This window comes from Miniopterus schreibersii (assembly GCF_964146895.1).
Source record: "Miniopterus schreibersii genome assembly, chromosome: 2".
NCBI classification, from domain to species: domain Eukaryota; kingdom Metazoa; phylum Chordata; class Mammalia; order Chiroptera; family Miniopteridae; genus Miniopterus; species Miniopterus schreibersii.
The window spans coordinates 118,187,785-118,208,567 of record NC_138102.1 but is presented as its reverse complement, the minus strand read 5'-3'; the positions used below and the strand labels follow the sequence as shown (position 1 = coordinate 118,208,567).

Sequence of the window (20,783 nt, the reverse complement as noted above, 5' to 3'; positions counted from 1 at the left end):
GCAGATGGTGATAAACCCTACTTAGAAGTACTGTTTTATGTAGACCTTATATGGGTTTCTTCTTTTCCCATCTACCTCTTATCCATGTGTTGCTGAGTAAAGAGTTTAGCTTCATTGTCTTCATTATTGATAGATGCTCTGGGTGATGGTCATTTCCAAGGGTTCAGCTATGTTGTGACTTATCCTGAACCTCTTCCTCCAGCTCAGTATTTATCAAGCACTATACTAGGTGCCAGGACATGGCAAGGCATAAGACAGGTTCCAGTGGAGATTGCAGATTGGTTAGGGAGGAACAAATTGTGAAAATAATGATTTAATAACAATTGCAATTAGTTTTTAAAAGGAGACACAGTATAATTAAGGTGCCTTGACCTGGGTGGCGGGGGTGCAGAAGAACTATGCCTGATGAATTTACACATCAGCTATATTGGAGTGATGAGTGTGGGTTCACCAGACAGATGTATACAAATGAGGGGTGCAGTGGAGAGCACTGAAGAACAGAAAATGCTTGGGCAAAAGGCATGGCCTGTGCCTGGGGAGCAGTTCAAGGACAAAACTAGAACCATAGCTAGGAGCTACGAGAAGTACATTCTGGCTTTATAGAAGGGGTCACATCCAAATTATGAGAGCTCTCAGTTTATGAAATGAGTGCATTTCAAATGGGGGTTTATAGGGACATTAGAGAGAATTGACACATTTGCAAAGGAGAGAGGGCTGCTCCAGACAACCATGAAATCATGTCTAACACTGAAGATATTCTATCATTATTCCCCTCGGGCCCACAGAAAAGTATAGAAATTTTGAGAACTATACTTATCTGGATTATTCTTATTTGGCTCTACTGTCAATTTTAGAATCCTGAAAATGCCTTACTACACGTATCAAACACTTTACCATCTTACCCAGTGTTTTCTTGATCCTGATCTTTTTGATCATCTAAACCCCGTGAATCAGAAATTTTCAATATATGTACTTGGGGAAAAACTTTGCAGAATCCAGCTCTTTCAACTTTTAAGTCCAAAATCTTCTGTTAATATTGTACTAGTCCGTTTTCCTCCAGGATGGTTTATATACTATTACATTTTATTTTTATAATAAGTTCTGCAGGAAAGTGTTAAAAATATGTGATTTTTCATCAGTGAACACAAAAAGCAGCAGCTTGAAACATGGGTTGAATTGGTAAAAGGCCTGGGGCTTTTTTTTATTTGTCATTAAAACTGGTTAGAAGATGATGATGAACTGAGATTGGATGTGTTGTAGCATTTCATTTTTAATCACTTCTGAAACTGCAAGAGCAATGATTTAAATTAAATAATGAACTAAATAATGGCATTTCCTTGAAAATACATTTTTGGTGAGTGTTTGCAAAATTACATTGAGGTTACAATGGTATTTACTGCTTAAGACCAAAACATTTTGATAAAATATCAGTGTTCAGTGTCCTCAGGACAGCATCGGCAGTTCATGGATATGTAATTAGAACTGTATATTTTTAAATGTTACTCCACACTATTTTATTTCATACCTGTGACTTTTTTTATGTTTTGAAATTCCCTGTTACTATAATGTTTCTAATAATTTAATATTCTTTGATATGTTCATACCTGTGTGTGTTTTGTATGTGATACTTTGCAAAGCCTTTTGGAATTAAAACTTTTCCATGACTAAAATGGGAACAAACAAGGACATGGTTATCTGAGCTTACAAGCCAAAACTAAAGGAAAAATTAAAGGATTAATGTGTTTTTAAAAAGGGATATAGTTAAAGCACAAATAGTTAAGTGACAGGAAGTAGTTTCCATGAAAGCAAAAGCTCAGCTTATTTAAGACACGAGAAACTCTAAAACTACAAGGAAAATAAGTAGAATACAAAGACCAAGGGATTTGAACAAACAATTCCTAAAAGAGAAAATATAACAGGTTTTAAAAGATAGGTAAACATACAATTTCATTAGAAATCAAAGAAATTTGAATTCAAATAACAATGAATTCCCTTAAGCTGCTCTAGTTCTTTGTCTCAGTAATTATTCTCTTGATGATATATCTTAAGAAAATTGAAGTTTTTTAATGTCTTAAGAATATCAACAAAGACAGTAATTAGAACATAGTGTTTCTATTTATTGGAGGCAAAAATAGGAAAGCATGTAAATGCCTTAAAGTGGGAAATGATTAAATAAAGGTTAGTCCCATTTGCTAAGCTATTATAAATCCTAAGTTAAGTTTATAAAGAATATATAATGAGACCACTGCCTAGGTTATTGTAAATGAAGAAGAGTTAAATTCTACAATGTAACTGTCATTAAAAAGGCAAAGCACAGCAAATAAACAATGTTAGGGATGGATGTTTTCTTTTTTTGGACTGTTGTAGACAATTTTTTAGCAGGTTAATGTTTTTATTTTATATTTTCTTTAATGAGCACATTACTTTATGAAGAAACGTATGCTTTAGTAAAATGCAGAAAATGAGTATTTTATCATTTAGTTTGTAGAAAAGATAGGAAAATTATTACAGTAACTAGATAATTATCTAAAATTTATTTAACAGAATTCAACATGTAAAATTTAAGACATAAACATTAAATGAGAAAGGAATAAAAAAGTAGAGAAAAGCATCTTGCCTGAATTCTCTATTATATACCATGTTTCCATGATGAATTCATCAAATATAATAATAGTACAAACATTTACTGAGTACTTTTGTGACCTGAGAGATTCACATGTAGCATGTTATTTAATCCCCACAAAAGCCAAATAGAGAATTTTCCTGTCTCCATTTTACAGATGAGGAAAGTGAGGTCGGAAGCTGTAAGGTGAATTACCCAAGGTTTCAGTGCCAGTTTGATCCAAGGCACTCCTGACTGCTACTCTGCATTGTCCTGGTCTTATGCCAGTGTACAAGATGAATATTTTATTTATATCCATGGACACTGTATTGGTAGGTAATATAATATGTATCAAATACACTGTAAGTTGGGAATCATTCACCTTCTATTATCATTAGGGGCATTCAGAAGCAAAAGACTATTACTGTTTATCTTCTAGAATAGGGACAACTCATTTAAGGTCCAAAGTTCATCAAATGATGAGGCAATCTTTACCCATCTAGTATTTTCCTCCCTTATTCTGAAGGCATAAAGGCCCTGAAAGTAAGACGGAGAAATCTTTATGGAATTCATGCATTTATGATAACTATTCCATTCTTAGTTCTACTTGAATTTTCTTTTGAGACAGGAGAATTGGTAAGAATTGTGTATACCTATAATATTTATTATTTTGCATCCACTACTTATTGACCTTTTAAAAGTTATTTTCAATAACCTTTGTCATGAAATTATATAAAATACTAATTAAAAATATAAATATACCTTATATAAAATTTTAGTTTTCATAGTAAAACTAAAACCCTTACCTATGATATATCAATGTATAAAGTCTATGTAGTGTGTACTTTGAGGCTTATTAGCATCTTTCAGAAAACACATTTAAAAACTGACCTGTTGTGGTGATAGCAGTCAGGTGTCACCTAGCCTGGCATGACAGTCATGCAGATGGTGCTTGATAGCTGTGCGACTTTAAGCAAGTGTCTTAAACTCTCAGAGCTCACATTTTCTCATACATAAAATGCTGATAATACCATGCTTCTGAGATTCTGAGATGACATCAGTTCTGTCCCACTGTCTTCGTTCCTTCAGGCTGCTGTAGCAAAATACCACAAACTAGGTGGCTTATAAACAACAGAAATTTATTTCTCACAGTTCTGGAGGCTGGAGGCCTGAGATTGGGTGCCAGCCAGCATGGTCGGGTGAGAGCACTCCTTTGGGTGTCAGGCTTCTCCTTGTATCTTGCGTGATGGGAGGAGTGAGGGAGCTCTCCGTGGCCTATTTTATGAGGGCACTAATCCCATTTATAAATCCCCACCTCCTAAAACTATCACTTTGGGATTTCAACATATAGATTTAGGGAGGGCACAAGCATTCAGGGCGTAGCACTCATCAAGTTTTATTATTACTCTTTTTAAAAAAATGAATACTGTTATTATTACGCACGTAAGGATTATAAGATGCTCCACAATATTAGAATGACTAAGTGCATTACACGTAACATGGTGTGACCTTGACCAGAGTTCTGAGAATTTCCATAAAGAAACATTCTTGGTGTACACTGGGCACAACTGTGCTCTTTAGTGCTGGTGCTATTTTTGAAGCTCTATTAAACTGTTAGGTTCCTGACCCAGTGCTGGGTGGGGGTTTTTTGTTTGTTTGTTTGTTTTGTTTTTTTATGCTTACCAGAGGATTTTTTTTTCCCTCCCTTGCTTTTCAGAGAGTGGAAGGAGGAGAGAGAGAGAGGGAGAGAGAGAGAAACATCGATGTGAGAGAGACTCATCAATTGGTTGCCTCCTGCACTTGCCCTGACCAGGGCCAGGGATCGAGCTTGCAACCGAGGTATGTGCCCTTGGCTGGCATCAAACTCAGGACCCTTCAGGCCAAACGCTGACGCTCTAACCACTGAGCCATACTGGCCGGGGTGCTAGGTGCTTTTGTGTATACTTTGCCCCTTCGGTAATCTAACCCTGCGCAGAACTCATGTTATCACTCTTTTACAGAGGCAAGATTTAAGGTGTCAAGAGTGTGACGTACTGAAGACCCTAGCCCGAGCAAGTTCTCTCACTCTTAAACCCATGATACGTTTATGGTTTGCCTTGAGCCTTCAGAGATTGGCTCTTAATTAAATATGAACTTGGCGGATCCCCACTGGTGACAGACCCAGAATGCTGAGATTTTGGAGGACTGCTGGTGGAGAAACCAGGGAGCTCTCCTCATCCTGTCCCTGAAAGCTTAGGAAGGAAGGGCAGTCTCAGGGCAGGGAGAGGACATGAAAGGGACAGTGGGGGTCCAGGGGAGCTCATGTAGAGCAGAGTGTGAAAAGCAAAAGGCCTGGAAGCAAGGCTCCCAACTTTGCCCTGCGGGGTTTACTTGCACGCTCGTTTATTTCTTCTGATCATATGGCAAGGTTATCCCTGTTTAAAAAATGAGGAACCTGTGGCTCAATACCAGAGAACCTTGGAAATGACCTGAGTGGCCGTGTTCCAGGGATTCCAGCACTGACCACTGCCTCACACAGAGAAGGTTGTGAATCAGGGCTAGAATGGATTTCAGTTACTTTTAGTCACTCCTTCCCGGCCTCATCTCTGCGTCCGTTTTTCACATGGGTATAAAGCCCACTTTGTTTTAAGTTATTTATAGCTACACCATGCTTTGCTAAGGAAAGGTACAGTTGAGTACTTGTCTTAGTCCATTCAGGCTGCTGTAACAAAATACCATAAACAGGGTTACTTGCGAACAACAGAAAGTTTCTTCTCACAGTGCTTGAGGCTGGATGTCCCAGGTCATGGTGCTGACAGGTTGAGTATCTGGTGAGACCTGATTCCTCATTTACAGCTGTCATCTCTCTGTTCTCGAGTGATTGAAGGGTCAGGGAGCTTTTGGGGGAGCTCTTCTGTAAGGGCAGTAATGCCATTCACACAGGCTTCATCCTCATGACCTAAGCACCTCTCAGAGTGCCCCCACCCCGTCTAGATACCACAGGCGTGGGGGTTAAGATTTCAGCACATGACTGGGAGGAGGCACAAACATTCAGACCATAGCAACAACTCACAAATGTTCTTTTGATTCTGTTTGTATGGGACTCAAGCCACGAAAGCAAGACGGTAAGAGCTGAATTAAATTTTGGACCAGGGAGTAGAAAATGCAATGGATTTTGGACCATGGGTCATGGATTTGGGAATGAGGCATGCCCAGCCCTACTGCCAGTGATCTCCCTGAGCACGATCTACCTCCTGTTAGCCTTCCTCCTCCGCAGTTTCTTAATGTGGAGTTGATTGCTACTGCCTCAAATTGTGAGGGTTCATTTGCATTTTATAAAATAGCTAGCTCATAATAGATGCTCAGTAAATTGTAACAATGGCCATTTATTATTTAAAATTATAATAGAAACTCTACTGATATCCTAGGGGATGAATTACATATATAGAAAACTTTTTGAATAAGATACGTCAATGAGGGACAGAAATAAGAGCAGGGAAGACTGAATACAAACCTAGGAATAAAAAAAAAGGGGAATCTTTACCCATCAACATGCAGACAAAAAGCCAGAGAGAGAGAGAATTACTTGCAAGAAGAATGAGGATTGTAAGTAAGGAATAAATAGCCATAGAGAGAGAGGAGGTATCCTTGCCTTGTTCGCCCGGCGTACTTTCCTTGGCCAGTAACTGCGGCACACCTAACACGCTGGCTCTCAGTAAGCCACAGCTCTTCTTAACTCAGGCTGCTGAGAACAAAAAGCACAGAACAAAACTAATGGAAGTGGAGAGAGCTTGGCTTTAGAGTGAGAGCATTCCTAAAATTCTAGAGATGCTCAGCAAGAGAAATGCTCGGTAAATCTGTCTCAGAGAAGCAGAGAAGGTTCTCCATATTTTTAGTTCCCCCAGGCGTAATTAGCATCTGTCAACAAGGAATCAGCCTTTCTTTAGCAGCGTCTCCTTTGGACAGCTAGTCTATAGACCCTGACCACTGCATTCCACCCACTCTGCCTGATCAGAAATGCATTACTCACCTCCCCTAATAGAAACACTCATGAAGGCTTTGCATCAGTTCCACTTTGCCCACCCATCTTGTTACCATTAGATGTCACCAAAGCCAGTCAGCCCCAATATTTCTCCTGTGGCCTTTTCCCTGCTCCAATGATCTGATCCTTCGAAAAGGTATAGACAATTTCTTCTGGACACTGGTAATGTTCTTTGTCACAATCTGGCTGCTAATTACAGGACTATAGCCACATTGTGAAAATTTACCTGTGCCCTTTACTTTATGCATATTCAACTCTAATTATAAGTTGAACAAAACCAAATAAAAATGTGTGTTCATCCACAACTGATACGCTTGGCCTGTGTGATACCTTACACCTCCGTTTTCAAATGTATATCCATTTGTGGTTACACTCTGTCCATAATCTCCTCTTCCCTCTGCTGGAATGGAACTGTTTCAAGAATAAATGTTTCATTTATCTTTGTATCCCTGACTGCCCTAAGTATTGCCGTATCTTGTGTAGGGCAGGCACAATATATGTTTCTTGGATTGCAGATATTAAGCTGTAGTTTCTTCTCTTTTCAGACATTGAATTTGTTCCTAGCACAATGAAATATACTAGATTTTAGCCAAATTACATAGTTTGAACTGTTCCAGAATTAAGAGATCTTTGAAGGTGTGATGGATGTCTGGATGATCTGTTGTATACCCAGGGGAATTCAGAGATCTAAAACCAGGGCTGCCATGTTGCGCAAAACTAAGAGGCACCACTCGTAGTTCACAGAGACTTCAGTGTGAACGGCGCCTTGGAAGTTGTGCCGTACCCAGCACGTGTGGCCATTCACTGCGGCCTTGCCTAAAATCGCTGTAAGGTGAGAGGATATGAGCAGATGCCTGGTGGTCTGTGCTGGCTGGATTCTAACTTGCTTTTGAAGATGAAACAAGTCGCCTCACAGGGATACGATTGGTTAATTCAGTCCTGTCATTGAACGTATGTTTATTAAATCGCTACAACGTGCCCGAAATAAGAGAATGAATTTTTGTGATATTTTGCGAAAGAGCATTCCAGGAAGACTGAAGTAGGAGTCTTTGGTCCCCCTATGTGTTGGACAGATGACGGGAGGCCAATGGAGATTGAATATGTGACCCAAAGGAGAGTAGAAGAAGGCAGAGGAGATGAAGTCAGAGAGCTGGGGTAGGAGCATCGGGAAGGAGCCCTGTGCTGATCATATCAGATCGTGTAGTCCAGTGTAATAATTTGTACTTCCCCTGCATCAGCTGTCAAATGACTAGATCGTCCATTTTTACAGGGTCACTCTGACTGCTGTGTTAAGAATATGCTCTAAAATCAAGGGGAGAAGTGTGGAGATCACTTAGGAGGTTATTGCTGCAGCCCAGGGTGAGATGATGGCTTGAGACAGGGTGGTATCAGTAGAAATGAAACTATTCTGGATACATTTTGATAACCTGATGCTCTCTCCCAAGGGCAACTGTTTTACTGCAAATGCTACGTTCTAGTTATTTTATAAATAAGACTTTTATTTGCCTTTGAACATTTTTTAAAGTGACATTTGAATTGTTTTTCCTAAAAAGAATTGTATCATCCTGACACCTAGTACAGATTGGTTTAGCCTTTCATTTAGTTGCATTAAATATCAGGGTAAATTTTTTATAGTATCTTAGTAAGAAATGCCCGTCCCAGCTAATCCAGGAAGCTTCTACGTAGCACTTGTACAAAGCAGTATTTGAGCCTGTAGCTTAAGGCCAGCTTATACTTTTATGGATTTCTACCTTTCAGACAGCATTTTAAATCCAAGTATTACTGAGGAATTGATCTTCGCAGAATTGTCATATTGAAGTGTTGGTAAAATTCTACCCATTAGTTGAAACGGTTCGGTTTGAGAATTGTCCAGAAAGAAATTGGTATAACTAATGCTGGGACAGCTAAGTCCAGAATCGTCGACTGTTTTCCTTCTTCGTTTAGCCTATGGGGAGACTTACAATCTTTGTGTCTGCACCTTGAGAGAATGCTTTCTCTTTTTATATTCTCTTGTTTTTCCCCTCCTCAGATGTCTTTTTTCTCTCTTTACAAATTCTCGTTTCATTTTTTCTTTTTTTCTCCCTTTAATTTGAGACAATTAAATAAGATGGTGATAATTAACTTGGGTAAGACAAATTACAAACCAAAGCAATGATGGTAAAGGGTGGTGGCACAGCACACCCATGAGAGCAAAATATATTTTACTTAAGATTTTTGTGGTTTCTTTATTTGAAATTCTACTCTATTATCAAACACAAAGAATGTGTTTGTCTACTACATGGGAAACAGAAGTGATTTCTCAGAAATCTCTTCTGCATGAGGGATAAAACTCTTAAATCTCCTTATTTCAAAAGTTTAAAAGAGTAATCTTATATTTAATGAGTATGCCTTAGTCATACATACGTATCCTATCTACACACGTACGTATGTGCAGGCTGGTCATTATACCTGTGCTTTAGGGAAGAGCGTGGCACACGCAGCTGATTAACCAGAAGAGCTCAGTCCAACTGGAAGCTAACCCCAGACAGGGAGTCCAGAGCATGGTGCAAAACATTTATTTTGTTGGAGACTGGTCTTCAAACTGAGCATGGGACTAGCAGCATCAGCTGACAACTAGTTAAAAATGCAAATCGCATGCTTTCCCCCAGACCTACTAAATCTGAAACGGCCCAGCTCCCTGCTTCAGCCAGTCCTCCCGGTGCTTCTGATGTGCACTGGAGCTTGAGAACCTCTGGGAAAGGTGCCTTCTCAGGTCTTGCAGAATCTACCCGTGTGGGGGACTCCCCTGAGTGCCTGCCTTCCTCAGGTTTTTTTGCTTTCCTTTCCTAACCCTCCTCACTCCCCGTCATGTCCTGACTCCGTCTTGTAGTCACTTACTCTCGGAGCCCCAGTAACTGCTTCTGAACACCAAGCCCCAGGACCTGGCTCATTCTTTGTGGGTACAACAATAGACCTTTATTTTATATTCTTTGGTAAAGAGCACCTATTTCTCACTTACTAAAATTGATGACTTTCCCTTGTGAGGATTCAATGCCTTATTGTGTAGAACAGTTTACTTCCCAAGAGCAATCGAGATGAGAGAATTGACATCCACATTCTGCCTCTTGTACTGTGAGTGGGGTGGCCGTATTGGGACAATCTGGTTTATAGCCCTTGTTCCAGCGTAATAATACCATCCCCTCTTATTCTTTTAAGTGCTTTGGTTTAGATGGTAACTTATTTTACAATGAATTTAAATCACTAGTGATTCTAACACTGTTGGAAAATGGTCAAAGAAGGACTCACCAAGAAGGACATGTTTTGGGCATAGAAATGAAAGATGTCCAGTTATGGTAGGTAGGCCAGACAGGACTGGAGGGGAGGTGGAGAGAAATCTTAGAGGCTGAGAGTCCACGATAAATAAGGCTGTGAAGCAGCAGGTTACACTAAGCAAAGTTTAAGCAGTTCACAGACACGAGCCTGTTTCTGGTGGGAGCAATAATAATTGAAGTTGGTTGAAGAGGAGGGATTTGAGGTAAAGTCTTCTGGAAGGAATAGGGCAAATTTTGTTCCTTATTATTTTCCCAATAACATATCAATTTGGATAGATATTAAGAAGGAGCATATTATATCTTTGTTTCCCAATTTATGTTGGTTCTATGTATTTGAAATGCTTATTGCTAGATTTTTCATCAGTTCTGGGCTATATTTCAAACAAATAATCATTGTAAACATAGAAGAAGAAGAATTTACTTCCAACTTCAGTTCATATTTTTAAATTCAGTTAAAAAATAGATACCAAACAATTTACACTTCAGAATATTTTATGCCTTAATCATAACAGAATATCAATGCTGGACTATTGAGATATATGACCTGTCAAGAACAGAATGGGGAGAATTATGCAAATACCTAACTGATATGTTGTGATATTGTTTTTCTGAGTGTTAATATGATAAATTAATTCTACCATTATAAAATTATTATATGAGAATTATTTCTATCACCATATACAATAAAAAAATTACGTTTCGTGTTGTTTTGGGAACTTGCAAGCTGTTTACAAAAAGCATGTTGCATGGCAAAGCACACTTAAAGCATAAGTAAAAATTATGATAAAATTGTATATTTGATTATAAGAATTGTATATTTGATTTTACAGTTAGTGTTATCCTTTTGTGGTTGTTTTTGAACAGTTAAAGATGTGTTTAACATTAACAAAGCTTAAAAAGCTTTGCCGTGGTTCCTGGCTGGTGTGGCTCAGTGGGCTGGGCATTAGCCTGTGCTCGGAAAGGTGCAGCTTCAAGCCCGGTCAGGGCACATGTCGGGGTTGTGGGCTCCACCCCCCGTTAGGGGATGTGCAGGAGGCAGCCCGTGGATGTTTCTCTCTCCCTCTCCCTTCTTCTCTCTCTAAAAAAAAATCTACAAAAAAATCTTTGAAAAGTGTTGCCCTGGGGCATGGCATTGCATATAAATGCACCTCTTATGGCCACTGTCATTACCTTTATCACACAGCTTCTTGTCACTGTCCCTCTCTTTGTGGACAGTACACTTATCATGTCCTTTTCTCTCTTTTTTTCCCCCTGAGCTAATATATCTGCCTTTCCCTCTACTGTCTAGAGTAATGAATTTTAAGAAAATAACTTCCATTATTCAATTAATTGTAGCATTTTTAACTATTAATAACAGAATACATGCAGAGTGAATAACAGTCTATAAAGGAAAAATACAATAACTCCTGTATTATCTTTTGTTTAAATATCACATAAGTAACTGATATATTTACTAATGCATTTATTTGGGTAAATATTATGCTTTGAAGACAGGTAGCAGTTAATATTACATTTTAATTTAAACAATCTATAATAAGCATAACTAACTAAATAATGGGTTTTGCCTGGTATTCTTTACTAATATATGTGCGGAGACAGTGATTATTCAGTATGCTACACATTGTCTAATCCTTGTTTTACTTTTTTTAAAACATGTACACTTTAAATTGAATGTCATGTCAACATATTTGTAGAGTTAGCACATGCATGAATTTCATAAGTAAGGTATTTTTCTATTTATAAATATAACTATTTACAGCCCCATTTCCTTAGTAATTTTCTAACCCAACAATTATGTTTGTTTTGGTGGATGAGAAAGGCACAGAATGTTAGGGGACAAACTAAGAAAGTGATATAAAGTGTTTTGTAGAAGTAGCTGATGGGTCTCCAAGTGCTGGTCTTAAAACTGTGACTTTATTTAAAAATGTAGGCTTGAAATCCTAGGCTTATCTTTACTCACCATCCTTTACCAATTGAAGATTAGAAATGCTTAACTACAGGCAGTTGCTCTGTTTAGCACAATCCTTAAAGCAGAAAATGTCCCCTTATACAGGGTGTCCCCAAAAATGTGTACACACTTTGAATGATTATAGAGTCAGTGTTTATTAACATACAGTTCATTTTCAAAATTTAAAAGAATCTACAGAAGTGAATAATTTTTTTGTCAATGCCCGTTTTCAAACTGATGACCGTTCTGGTCCAGGCCCTGCTGATAACGTGAAGCAATGGGATCGCAAACATCAAGGATCATTTTGTTCAGTATTTGTGCGCCCTCAATTTGTCAGCGGTTGCCGGTTTTGTACCGTAAACTTTATCTTTTATGTATCCCCATAAAAAAAGTCTAGCGGATAAGTGTTTCTTTGTTCAAAGCTTAGTCTGGCTTCCCCCATTATTTCAAATCAGTGAAGCCTGAAAAGGAGTGAAAATTAAGTGAGTTATGAGCTGTTAAATTTTGTATGCACAGGGTTTCCCCGAAAAAATGTATACACACTTTGAATAATTGTGAAGGCAGCGTTTGTACTTCAACTGCGTTTTCGAACTTCCAGTGGCATTTTAGGATGAATTTCCTTTGTTCAAAGGTTCGTCTGGCTGAAAAGAAACATCAGCTGAGCCATCAGCTGTTAAAGTGTTTGGGGGACACTCTGTATATTAAGGTCTGGTCTTTTGGGGTTAGAAGACAATTTGTAATATTTATTAGATGAACAGTAACTAATAGGCTTTGCCAACAGCCACCTGGGAGGATTTACCATTTTTAATTTTTTCTGTTTCTGTGTGAAGCTCAGGACTTGGAAATCATTTTTATAGCTATTTTTTATACTGCTAACAGGAAACCCCAAGCAAAACGAAATAATCATTAGCAACTCTGTAAGCCTGTGGGATGGTTTCTGCGTGTCTCTGTCATCATTTGAAAAGGTGTATCAGATAAGGCTTAAATTCATTACTTTTACTGTTAATAAATTCCCAGCTTTAAAAAAGCAGCCTATTCTCTCTGTTTGCATATTTACGGCCTTAAAATTGGGCTCAACTTTTATGTGTTTTTTGTTTCTTTGTTTTTACAGTATGACTCTGGGATAGCATTATATAACAACTCTTGAGCTACCACTTTAAAGACTTGTGTGGCTCTATCTGCAATAAGTTTAACCTTGTAGAGCTGGCCTGAAAGTAAACTCAAAAATCTGAATTGGCTAATATTTCTCCCATGTTTGTTAGTCAGTCTAATTAACAATCTAATTAAGAGCTAAGCCGACCTTTCTATGCTCTTTTAATAATTTTACTGTTACTTAAATATAAGGAATTAAGATATCTCAGTATGCATAGCCCTGTTTGTGCATGTGCATGTCAGAGACAAAAGCTATTTTAAAGGACCAGTAATTAAAATCAACTAAACTCACATTTGTAAATATCTTTTTCTTTCTAGAAAGGACCTATCATCCTAGGAGCTCAGAGATTTATAGCTGATAATAAAATTTTATACTACTGGTGCAACATATAATGAATTTAGAGGTGAATGTTTAAGCCAGTTGACTGGTGGCTTCCTGAGATATACTGCACCTGAGCTGCTGATTCAGCAGCAGGCCTAATAGAGGGTCTTAAATCTCAAACACTTGGACCATTCGAAAACTTTGGTAATCATTTCACAATAGATGTAAAGAAAACCATCACACCGTATACCTTAAACTTACACAGTGATATGTGTCAATTATTTCTCAATAAAACTGGAAAGAAAACAATCTTCCCATTAGTCTTTACAGTTTTGTATATAGTTTTTTACATTTTTACATAATATGATATATCTTTTGTTTGTTATTTGTGATATATCTTTTGTTCATTTTATCTCTTGCTTCAACAGTCTATAGAGGATTGTTAATGTACCAGATAGGAACATTGGGATGTCCTGCAATTAAGAGAAAGGGCTATAAAACATGACTATATAATAAGCGTATAGGTATATAGCATAGGTAAATCTTAGCGTCACATCACCTTAATCATTGTTTTTATATTTTTCTCTGTAGCAGCTTTATTTGTTTCACAGGATTATTATTTTCTAAGTTGAAGCTCTCCTGCTTTCATACTTTGCAGGTCAATTTCTTCTGGAAGAATCTCGCCTCATAGAAGCAGCTGAGATGGCAAAAAAAGCGGCTGAACTGGACAGCACGGAGTTTGACGTGGTCTTCAATGCTGCCCACATGCTCAGGTTAGTTTTTGTTACTGTAAAAGACCAGCACTGTGGCTTTAGGAAAGCAGTTAATTCTGTTAATTCCCCATCATGCCACCTCATTCCATTTATAAAGTTAATTATTCTGCTTAGCCATGTTAAAAATCAGGACTATTTTTTTTTCCATTCTAGTTTATATGCACATTATTCAGGGCATATGAGCTTTCAGGACTCTGAAAATTATTGAGTGCCCCCCTTTTCCCTTCCCATCAAAAATTATTGGCCATAAAATACAAAAAGAAAATTGCATAATTGAAATTAATAACTGTCTAATTAAATATCTCCAAACATTATGTCAGTTAGTCTATTGTATCTCAACATTTGTGTTTTTTTATTACGTCGAATGTGCCATGTGGAGACATTTGATTACAATCCATAGTGGAGAAGATTATCAAACGCTGCAAATATTCTTTAGGCCTATCAAATTCTCAAAATGGCCCTATAATTAGCACTGTCGCTGTGCATTGAAACAGTACATCTTCAGACCTTTAGTGCTTCTATTTTCAGAAAGATGATTAGGAAGGCTATTAGAATAATAGTGAAACAATTAAAGGCAGAGCAACAATTTTTGTTGTGACTATAAAAAGAAAGTTCATCCTTAAGTGGGGTTTAGGTTAAAGGTGGATGTTTTTAAGAAACTGACATAATTTATGTAGTTGTTTAAAAAACATCATTTGTTCTGTGAGAAACATGAATACCCCCTTACCTGAATTTCACTCTATTAAATCACCTAAACGCGTCATTAGGTGACATTCATACGATTGGCTCAATGTGTGACTTCCAGAGATAAATTTGTAATTATGTAGATTACTCTTACAAGGGAAGGAAAATAACTGGAGAGTTGATTCACATTTGTATGGTTTTAAAACATGAACTTTCAAGATAAGTAGCGGAACTTTTTTTTACTTTTTATTTTGAGATCATTGTAGATTTGCATGCAGTTATAAGAAATAACACAGAAAGATCCCTGTACCATTTATCCAATTTCCCCAGTGGTAATATCTTGTAGAACTACCATGCAATATCAAAATCCGGATATTGACATTGATACAACCCACTGGTCTGATTGTGTTTCCCCGGTACTCCTGTGTGTGTGTGTTTAGTTCTGCACACTTTTATCACATGTGTAGCTTGCGGATCCATCACCACAGCCAGAATACAGACTGTTTTCATCATTGCATGAGTTCCTTGTGTTGTACTTTTATAACCACATATTTCTACCTGTCCCCCAGGAACCAATATATAGAACAAGGTTTATAGATTACTTTGGATTTATAATCTGAGACTGTTATTATAACTGTATCTCAGTGGCTTCCTACTTGGCTTTTTTATGTTTTAAATAAGAAACCCAAAGTCTGTTTAAGAGGAGTGTACTACGAGTTTTCTTTTGAATCCCCTCACTGCACACCAATATTTAACATTCCTAAAGCTGATACCTACAAAGAGAAGTCAGGATTCCACTGAGTGTTGGTATATTTATAAAATAAACTGTTGCCAATTTGCAAGAACCTTCAATGGGAAAATAATTTTTAAAAGATACCATAATCTGCATGACAAAGTTAGGTACTATATTAGGGGGAGATCTTTTTGTTCTTCATGAATAAAACACTGCTTTTAGTCACAAAAGACCATTTGTAATGATGGGAATGCACAAGATTCTACAGGCTAATTCATCTTAATCATAATAGATACTTTCACGAACAAGATGTTTTGCTACATATTAAATCAGTATCAGAAATTCAAGGTTTGCAAATGGAAACCCATTATAAGGATGTTATAAAAAATGTCCTAGTTAAATATATCACTTGCAACTTTTCCTTAGTTACCATAATACTAGAAACCAATGGAAAGTGTTTGTTATGCATTGACGATGTGGGAATGTTTATGATTTATTTTCCTGAACCTTCTCTCTAGCCTTCTGCATTCTGCATTCCTGGTTAAGTTGCAGTCAGTCAGCACCTCCCTATATGTATCGATACAAGTATGACCACAGCAGCCTGGTCATATTCTTCTATATAACTTGATGGCAGTCCCCAAGAATGTTTTCACTTAGTTTTCCTGTTTTTTTGGGTTCTGTCAAATTCAACTATTTCTTGAGTGCTTACTGTCCAACCTCTTTCCCTTTTAATCAAGAACATTTAGAACTTGGTTTGCTAAAAGGAGTAAGAATGGTTATTGGTTTTCCCTTGAATGCAACCTTATTAAAATGGTTAGCTATCAAGATTTTGCCCATTTAATGTTACACATAACATTTTCCCTGGGGATGCAAAATTGTCCTAAATTGAGTTTGATGTTAATTCTTCCTTCAAGAGCTCTGTTCTTTTCCAAAATACTTAGGAGACAAAATTGGCAAGGTTTAGTGGCCAACTGGATGTGAGGGAAAGGACAGATGTCTCCCTGGTTGTGTCTTGGTTAGCTGGATTAATAGTTGACCTAATATTCAAAATCAGCTATTTAGGAAATGTTACAGTCAAGGTATGGTTTGAGAACACTAATTTAACTTCCCTTTCCTTGCTAATTCCCAATAAAAATGGCCCAAATAATCTATTAATGAGGAAAAAAACTGTTCATCCCAAATGCAAAAAGAAAAAAGAGTTGAGATTGGAAGAGATAAGGGAGCCTGGGGCCACCCATCAAGGGGAAAATCTTTATCTTACAGAACCTTCAAGGGGCTTGAGATTTGAGAAATTTCTAACAGACTCATTTCAACTCTCAATAATGGATAGGGATCTTTCTCTTTAGAATACGTACACAGAAAGTTTTTAAATACATGATTTCACTTTGGCAGTTCAGATAAGAGTGACAAATCAGATGTATCTAAGTAAAGGCCTCTCACCAAAGCAGTGAGATTTACATGAAAAACCGAAGAACCGCTTAGTACATCTATTATGCATAATAGCAGGACGAATCACAAGAGTGGGAGTCCGATTGGCTTTCCACCTTCGAGAAACAAAGGAGGATTGCACTTTCCTGCCGTTTTCCAAGTTAAAGACCTTCATGGGTCTTGTCTGGGTCATTGAACGTGTGTGAACGTGACGTATGTCCCTTGTGTAAGAGTCGGTGTTTTCCCCTTCTTCTGCCTTGGAAATTATGAAAATAGATCCTGAAATGACCATAGGGGGACAAACTTCCCTTCTCACCTGCGTTAGAGTGAGAAGTAAACTTTGTTGTCTTAATTCACTAAGATTTGGGATGTGTTTAATAATGAGAGTTTAACCTAACCTATCTTAACTGATACAGTATATTACCTGTGAAAATAAAATAAGTAGTTGGAAAGACTGCTAAGAGATTAATAGGATCTCCAAATTTATGATGGGGTAGAGGCAATGTATAACTAATAGAGCGATCATTTAAGTAGAAGTATTGTCCCAGAAATTAATGGAAAATACTAAAGACATGAAAGTGATAACTGAAGGGATAAAAGATTAGAGGATAGATTGAGAACACTGTACACACTTGTAATTGTATATATGTTTCCATAATTATATATAGTATACAGGTATGCATATGTAGTTATATACACTCATATATAATTTATACACAATATGTGCTACATAGTTTTATTTATCTTTGTATATATAAATATGTGTATATAATTAAATGTATGTATTTATATATCAATTTATATATGCATATATTTTGTATCTATAAGTAGAAAATTTCTAAAGAAGAGCATAGAGCAGATAAGCGATTATCAACAAATAAGAGAAAATTTCCAAGATAGGATGAAGCCTTCAGTCATCATATTGAAAGCAAAATTGATGAAAATAGATCTGTGCCTAAACTTGTCTTCACGTATGAGTCACAGTTTTTTGTTGCAAATGAAAGAATTCATTCTTGCCAGAAATAAATACTCTTATTAAAAAGAGTATTCGGTAGCCGAAAACTCTCTCACAGGCCTGGAAGCGGTGAGAAATAATGCTCAGCTGCCTTGATTTCTTTGGGACTGAGCAGCTTTCACAGTCCAGCGCTCCACCACCATCGCCCCACAAGGAACCAAGCAGAGTGAGCGCCACTTTGGTTAAAAGGTGATTCTCCTGGGTGCAGCTCCCCTTCCCCATTACGCTTATTCCCATTCCATTCGTTGAGGTTGCTGCTAATTGGCGGAACCTCAGTTATGTGCTAGAACTTTGGCTGGAAGAAAGTGGGACGATGAGAGGATTTCTGGCTTCTGTTTTGCTTGGGAAGGTGGGATCCACATTGTGCCTCATTACTCAATATATTTATAAGGAGGGTGATCACAGATGTTGAGTGGCCTCACATAATGAGCGTTGACTGTACTTGTTGACATTTTTAGTACTTCAAATAAAGTGGAAAAAGTGCTGGATGCTTCCAGATGAGAGCATTATAAAAAGCAGATTGCTTATCATCAAAGGAAAATATCAAAGGAATTTAAAAAGCTAGAACTCAGTAGAGTTTTATGTCTATAGAGTTGTGAAAGGAAAGTATTGAATCAATTATTCCATTAGAAGCATTTTGTATGAATGGATTGATTCAATGTTCTCCCAGAACTGGAAGCTAGAAAGAGCAGGAAGATATTTTATAACTGAGAGGAAGTCTATAGGCACTAAAAACTTTACCTGATTCACAGCATTCATGGGCTCTGGTGGAAAGTAACTTTTTATTCTTACTTGTTTCTTTGTTTTTAATCCATTTACAGGGTAGGGGAGGAACAAAAGTAGCATTTATTAAAATATCCCCTGTCAGCCTGACAGCATATTTTGCATTTTATACCTGTCAGCCTCTTAGTTATACTTCCACATATATGAAGTAGACACTAGTATTCCCATTTTACAGATGAAGATATTGCGACTCCAAGAGAGTTGGCATTTCCCACAGTTGGTAAAGGTGGGATATAAATTTAGTGTACTCTGGCCAAGTATAATATGGACTTCATTATCCCTGTGGCTCCTTCATGTCTTTATAACTGGGTGACTAATTTGAAGCTGGGCTTCTTAGATTTATTAATGGAGAAAGGATTTATCAAGAGTAACAGGTTATCAAATGTGTATAAATCCTAAGTAGTAAAACCCTTCCAATATTTTAAAATTCTTTATGGTAAATTTTAGAAAATATAGTCATAGACGAGAGAACTCCAAGTTTTTACTCTCAAGGGGATATTAAGTTTTTAGAAATACCATCATGGTATAGAGCCTCACAGAGGACACGCAGCTGAGATAAGTGTGCACTTAACCTTTTTTCCAGGCCTGCGGGCCCAAGTCATCACCTCTCCCTAAGTTAGTAAGGAAAGCAAAACTACACTGCACCAACTGGTTCCCATTACTGCCATATTCCCTAGAGAGCAGAATGAATATATGAGGAGGAATTTATCTTTCCATTTCTATACTCAAATAATACTCTCAAAGAATTAATGATATTAAAAATATAGAATTTAGATATATAATTTCTTAATAAATTTCATCGGAAGTGACATAAAATGGAAATTTCTTAAGTGAGAAAGGAATAAAATCAGATTCTTTTCTCAAAGATTGGGGGGGCCTGTTGGAAATATATATAACTCCAAGGGCCTCTAGGCCACATACTTCTTTAACACCTCCAAAACTACCAAAGACCTCTTGAAAAGTCAGTGGGTGTTCCAGTTTTAAATTGTACTTCACTGCCAACTTTTGGTCAAGAGGGGCTTATTTCAACTAGGTTGTAAAGGGTTGTAAGGTTTTTAAAGCAAAGAGTGGCAGATGAGATTGAAGGTGAGCATCTTTTAACCCAGCAACTCTCTAACATTAATGTGTATGTTTATCACCTGGGGATCTTGTTAAAGTGCACATTCTGATTTAGTATGTTTGGGTTGTGCTTGAAGCTTTACACTTCTAACAAGTCCTAGGTGATGCTTATGGTGTTGGTTCTTGGACCATCCCAGTAAGTAAGTTCTCTCTTGCCTTCCCTCCTCTCATTCCTCCCAACTCCTCCCCATCCATTGCACCTTGAACATAAGTGCTAATTTACTATATACGAATATTATAGTTGGCTTTGCCAATACATATTTCTTCCCTTTTAATTATTTTTGGTATATTTTATTATGTAATCTTCCTAGATATAGGCTTAACCTGTTCTTAGCAGCCTTGAAGAATTTGAGGCCATGAAAGAATGGGCTCAAATGCTCATGAGGCATCAAGAAATTTCTAACTCAGAGGAATCTTTTGTAAAACTCTACCATCAGCATAGTCTTTTCCTTTGTAATTGCTACACTTCTGCTTTACCTGTCCGCCTTTTATGTTTAGAACTGAGACAGATACCTACAGATTATGATGCCATTTTTGATGTCTTGACAGTGAAGCAGTTTTCATTTAAGAAGGCTTGATAGACATCAACAATTCACTCTGAGTTTCATTACAAAGATCTTTTTTGCTCTACTTTTTGTACATGCGTGTGACTCTGGTTTTGCTATTTTAAGATTTCCCGTACATTTTTATGCCCTTGTTCATTTCATTTCTACTTGTAATTCTACTGTACAAGTTATCAACTAGAATTAAAATTTAGTGCTGCTTTGAGTAACTTAAAGCTAAATGTCAGGTTAGCAGTTGGCAAGAACCCAGGAAAACTCAGCTACTGTTTTAATCTACTTTCATGATATAGGAGCAAACTGCTCTCTAGTTTAAAAAAAATGTTCATAAG

At 37.3% G+C, this 20,783-nt stretch overlaps 1 protein-coding gene across 1 annotated transcript in view; it reads left to right on the top strand.

The window, feature by feature from the left end:
• TMTC2 (transmembrane O-mannosyltransferase targeting cadherins 2) overlaps positions 1 to 20,783 on the top strand; it is a 373,836-nt gene that overhangs the window by 303,354 nt on the left and 49,699 nt on the right. Inside the window, exon 10 of the mRNA XM_081130714.1 lies at positions 14,015 to 14,129. Coding sequence (XP_080986840.1) covers positions 14,015 to 14,129 — 115 coding nt within the window. The remainder of the gene's footprint in view (positions 1 to 14,014; positions 14,130 to 20,783) is intronic.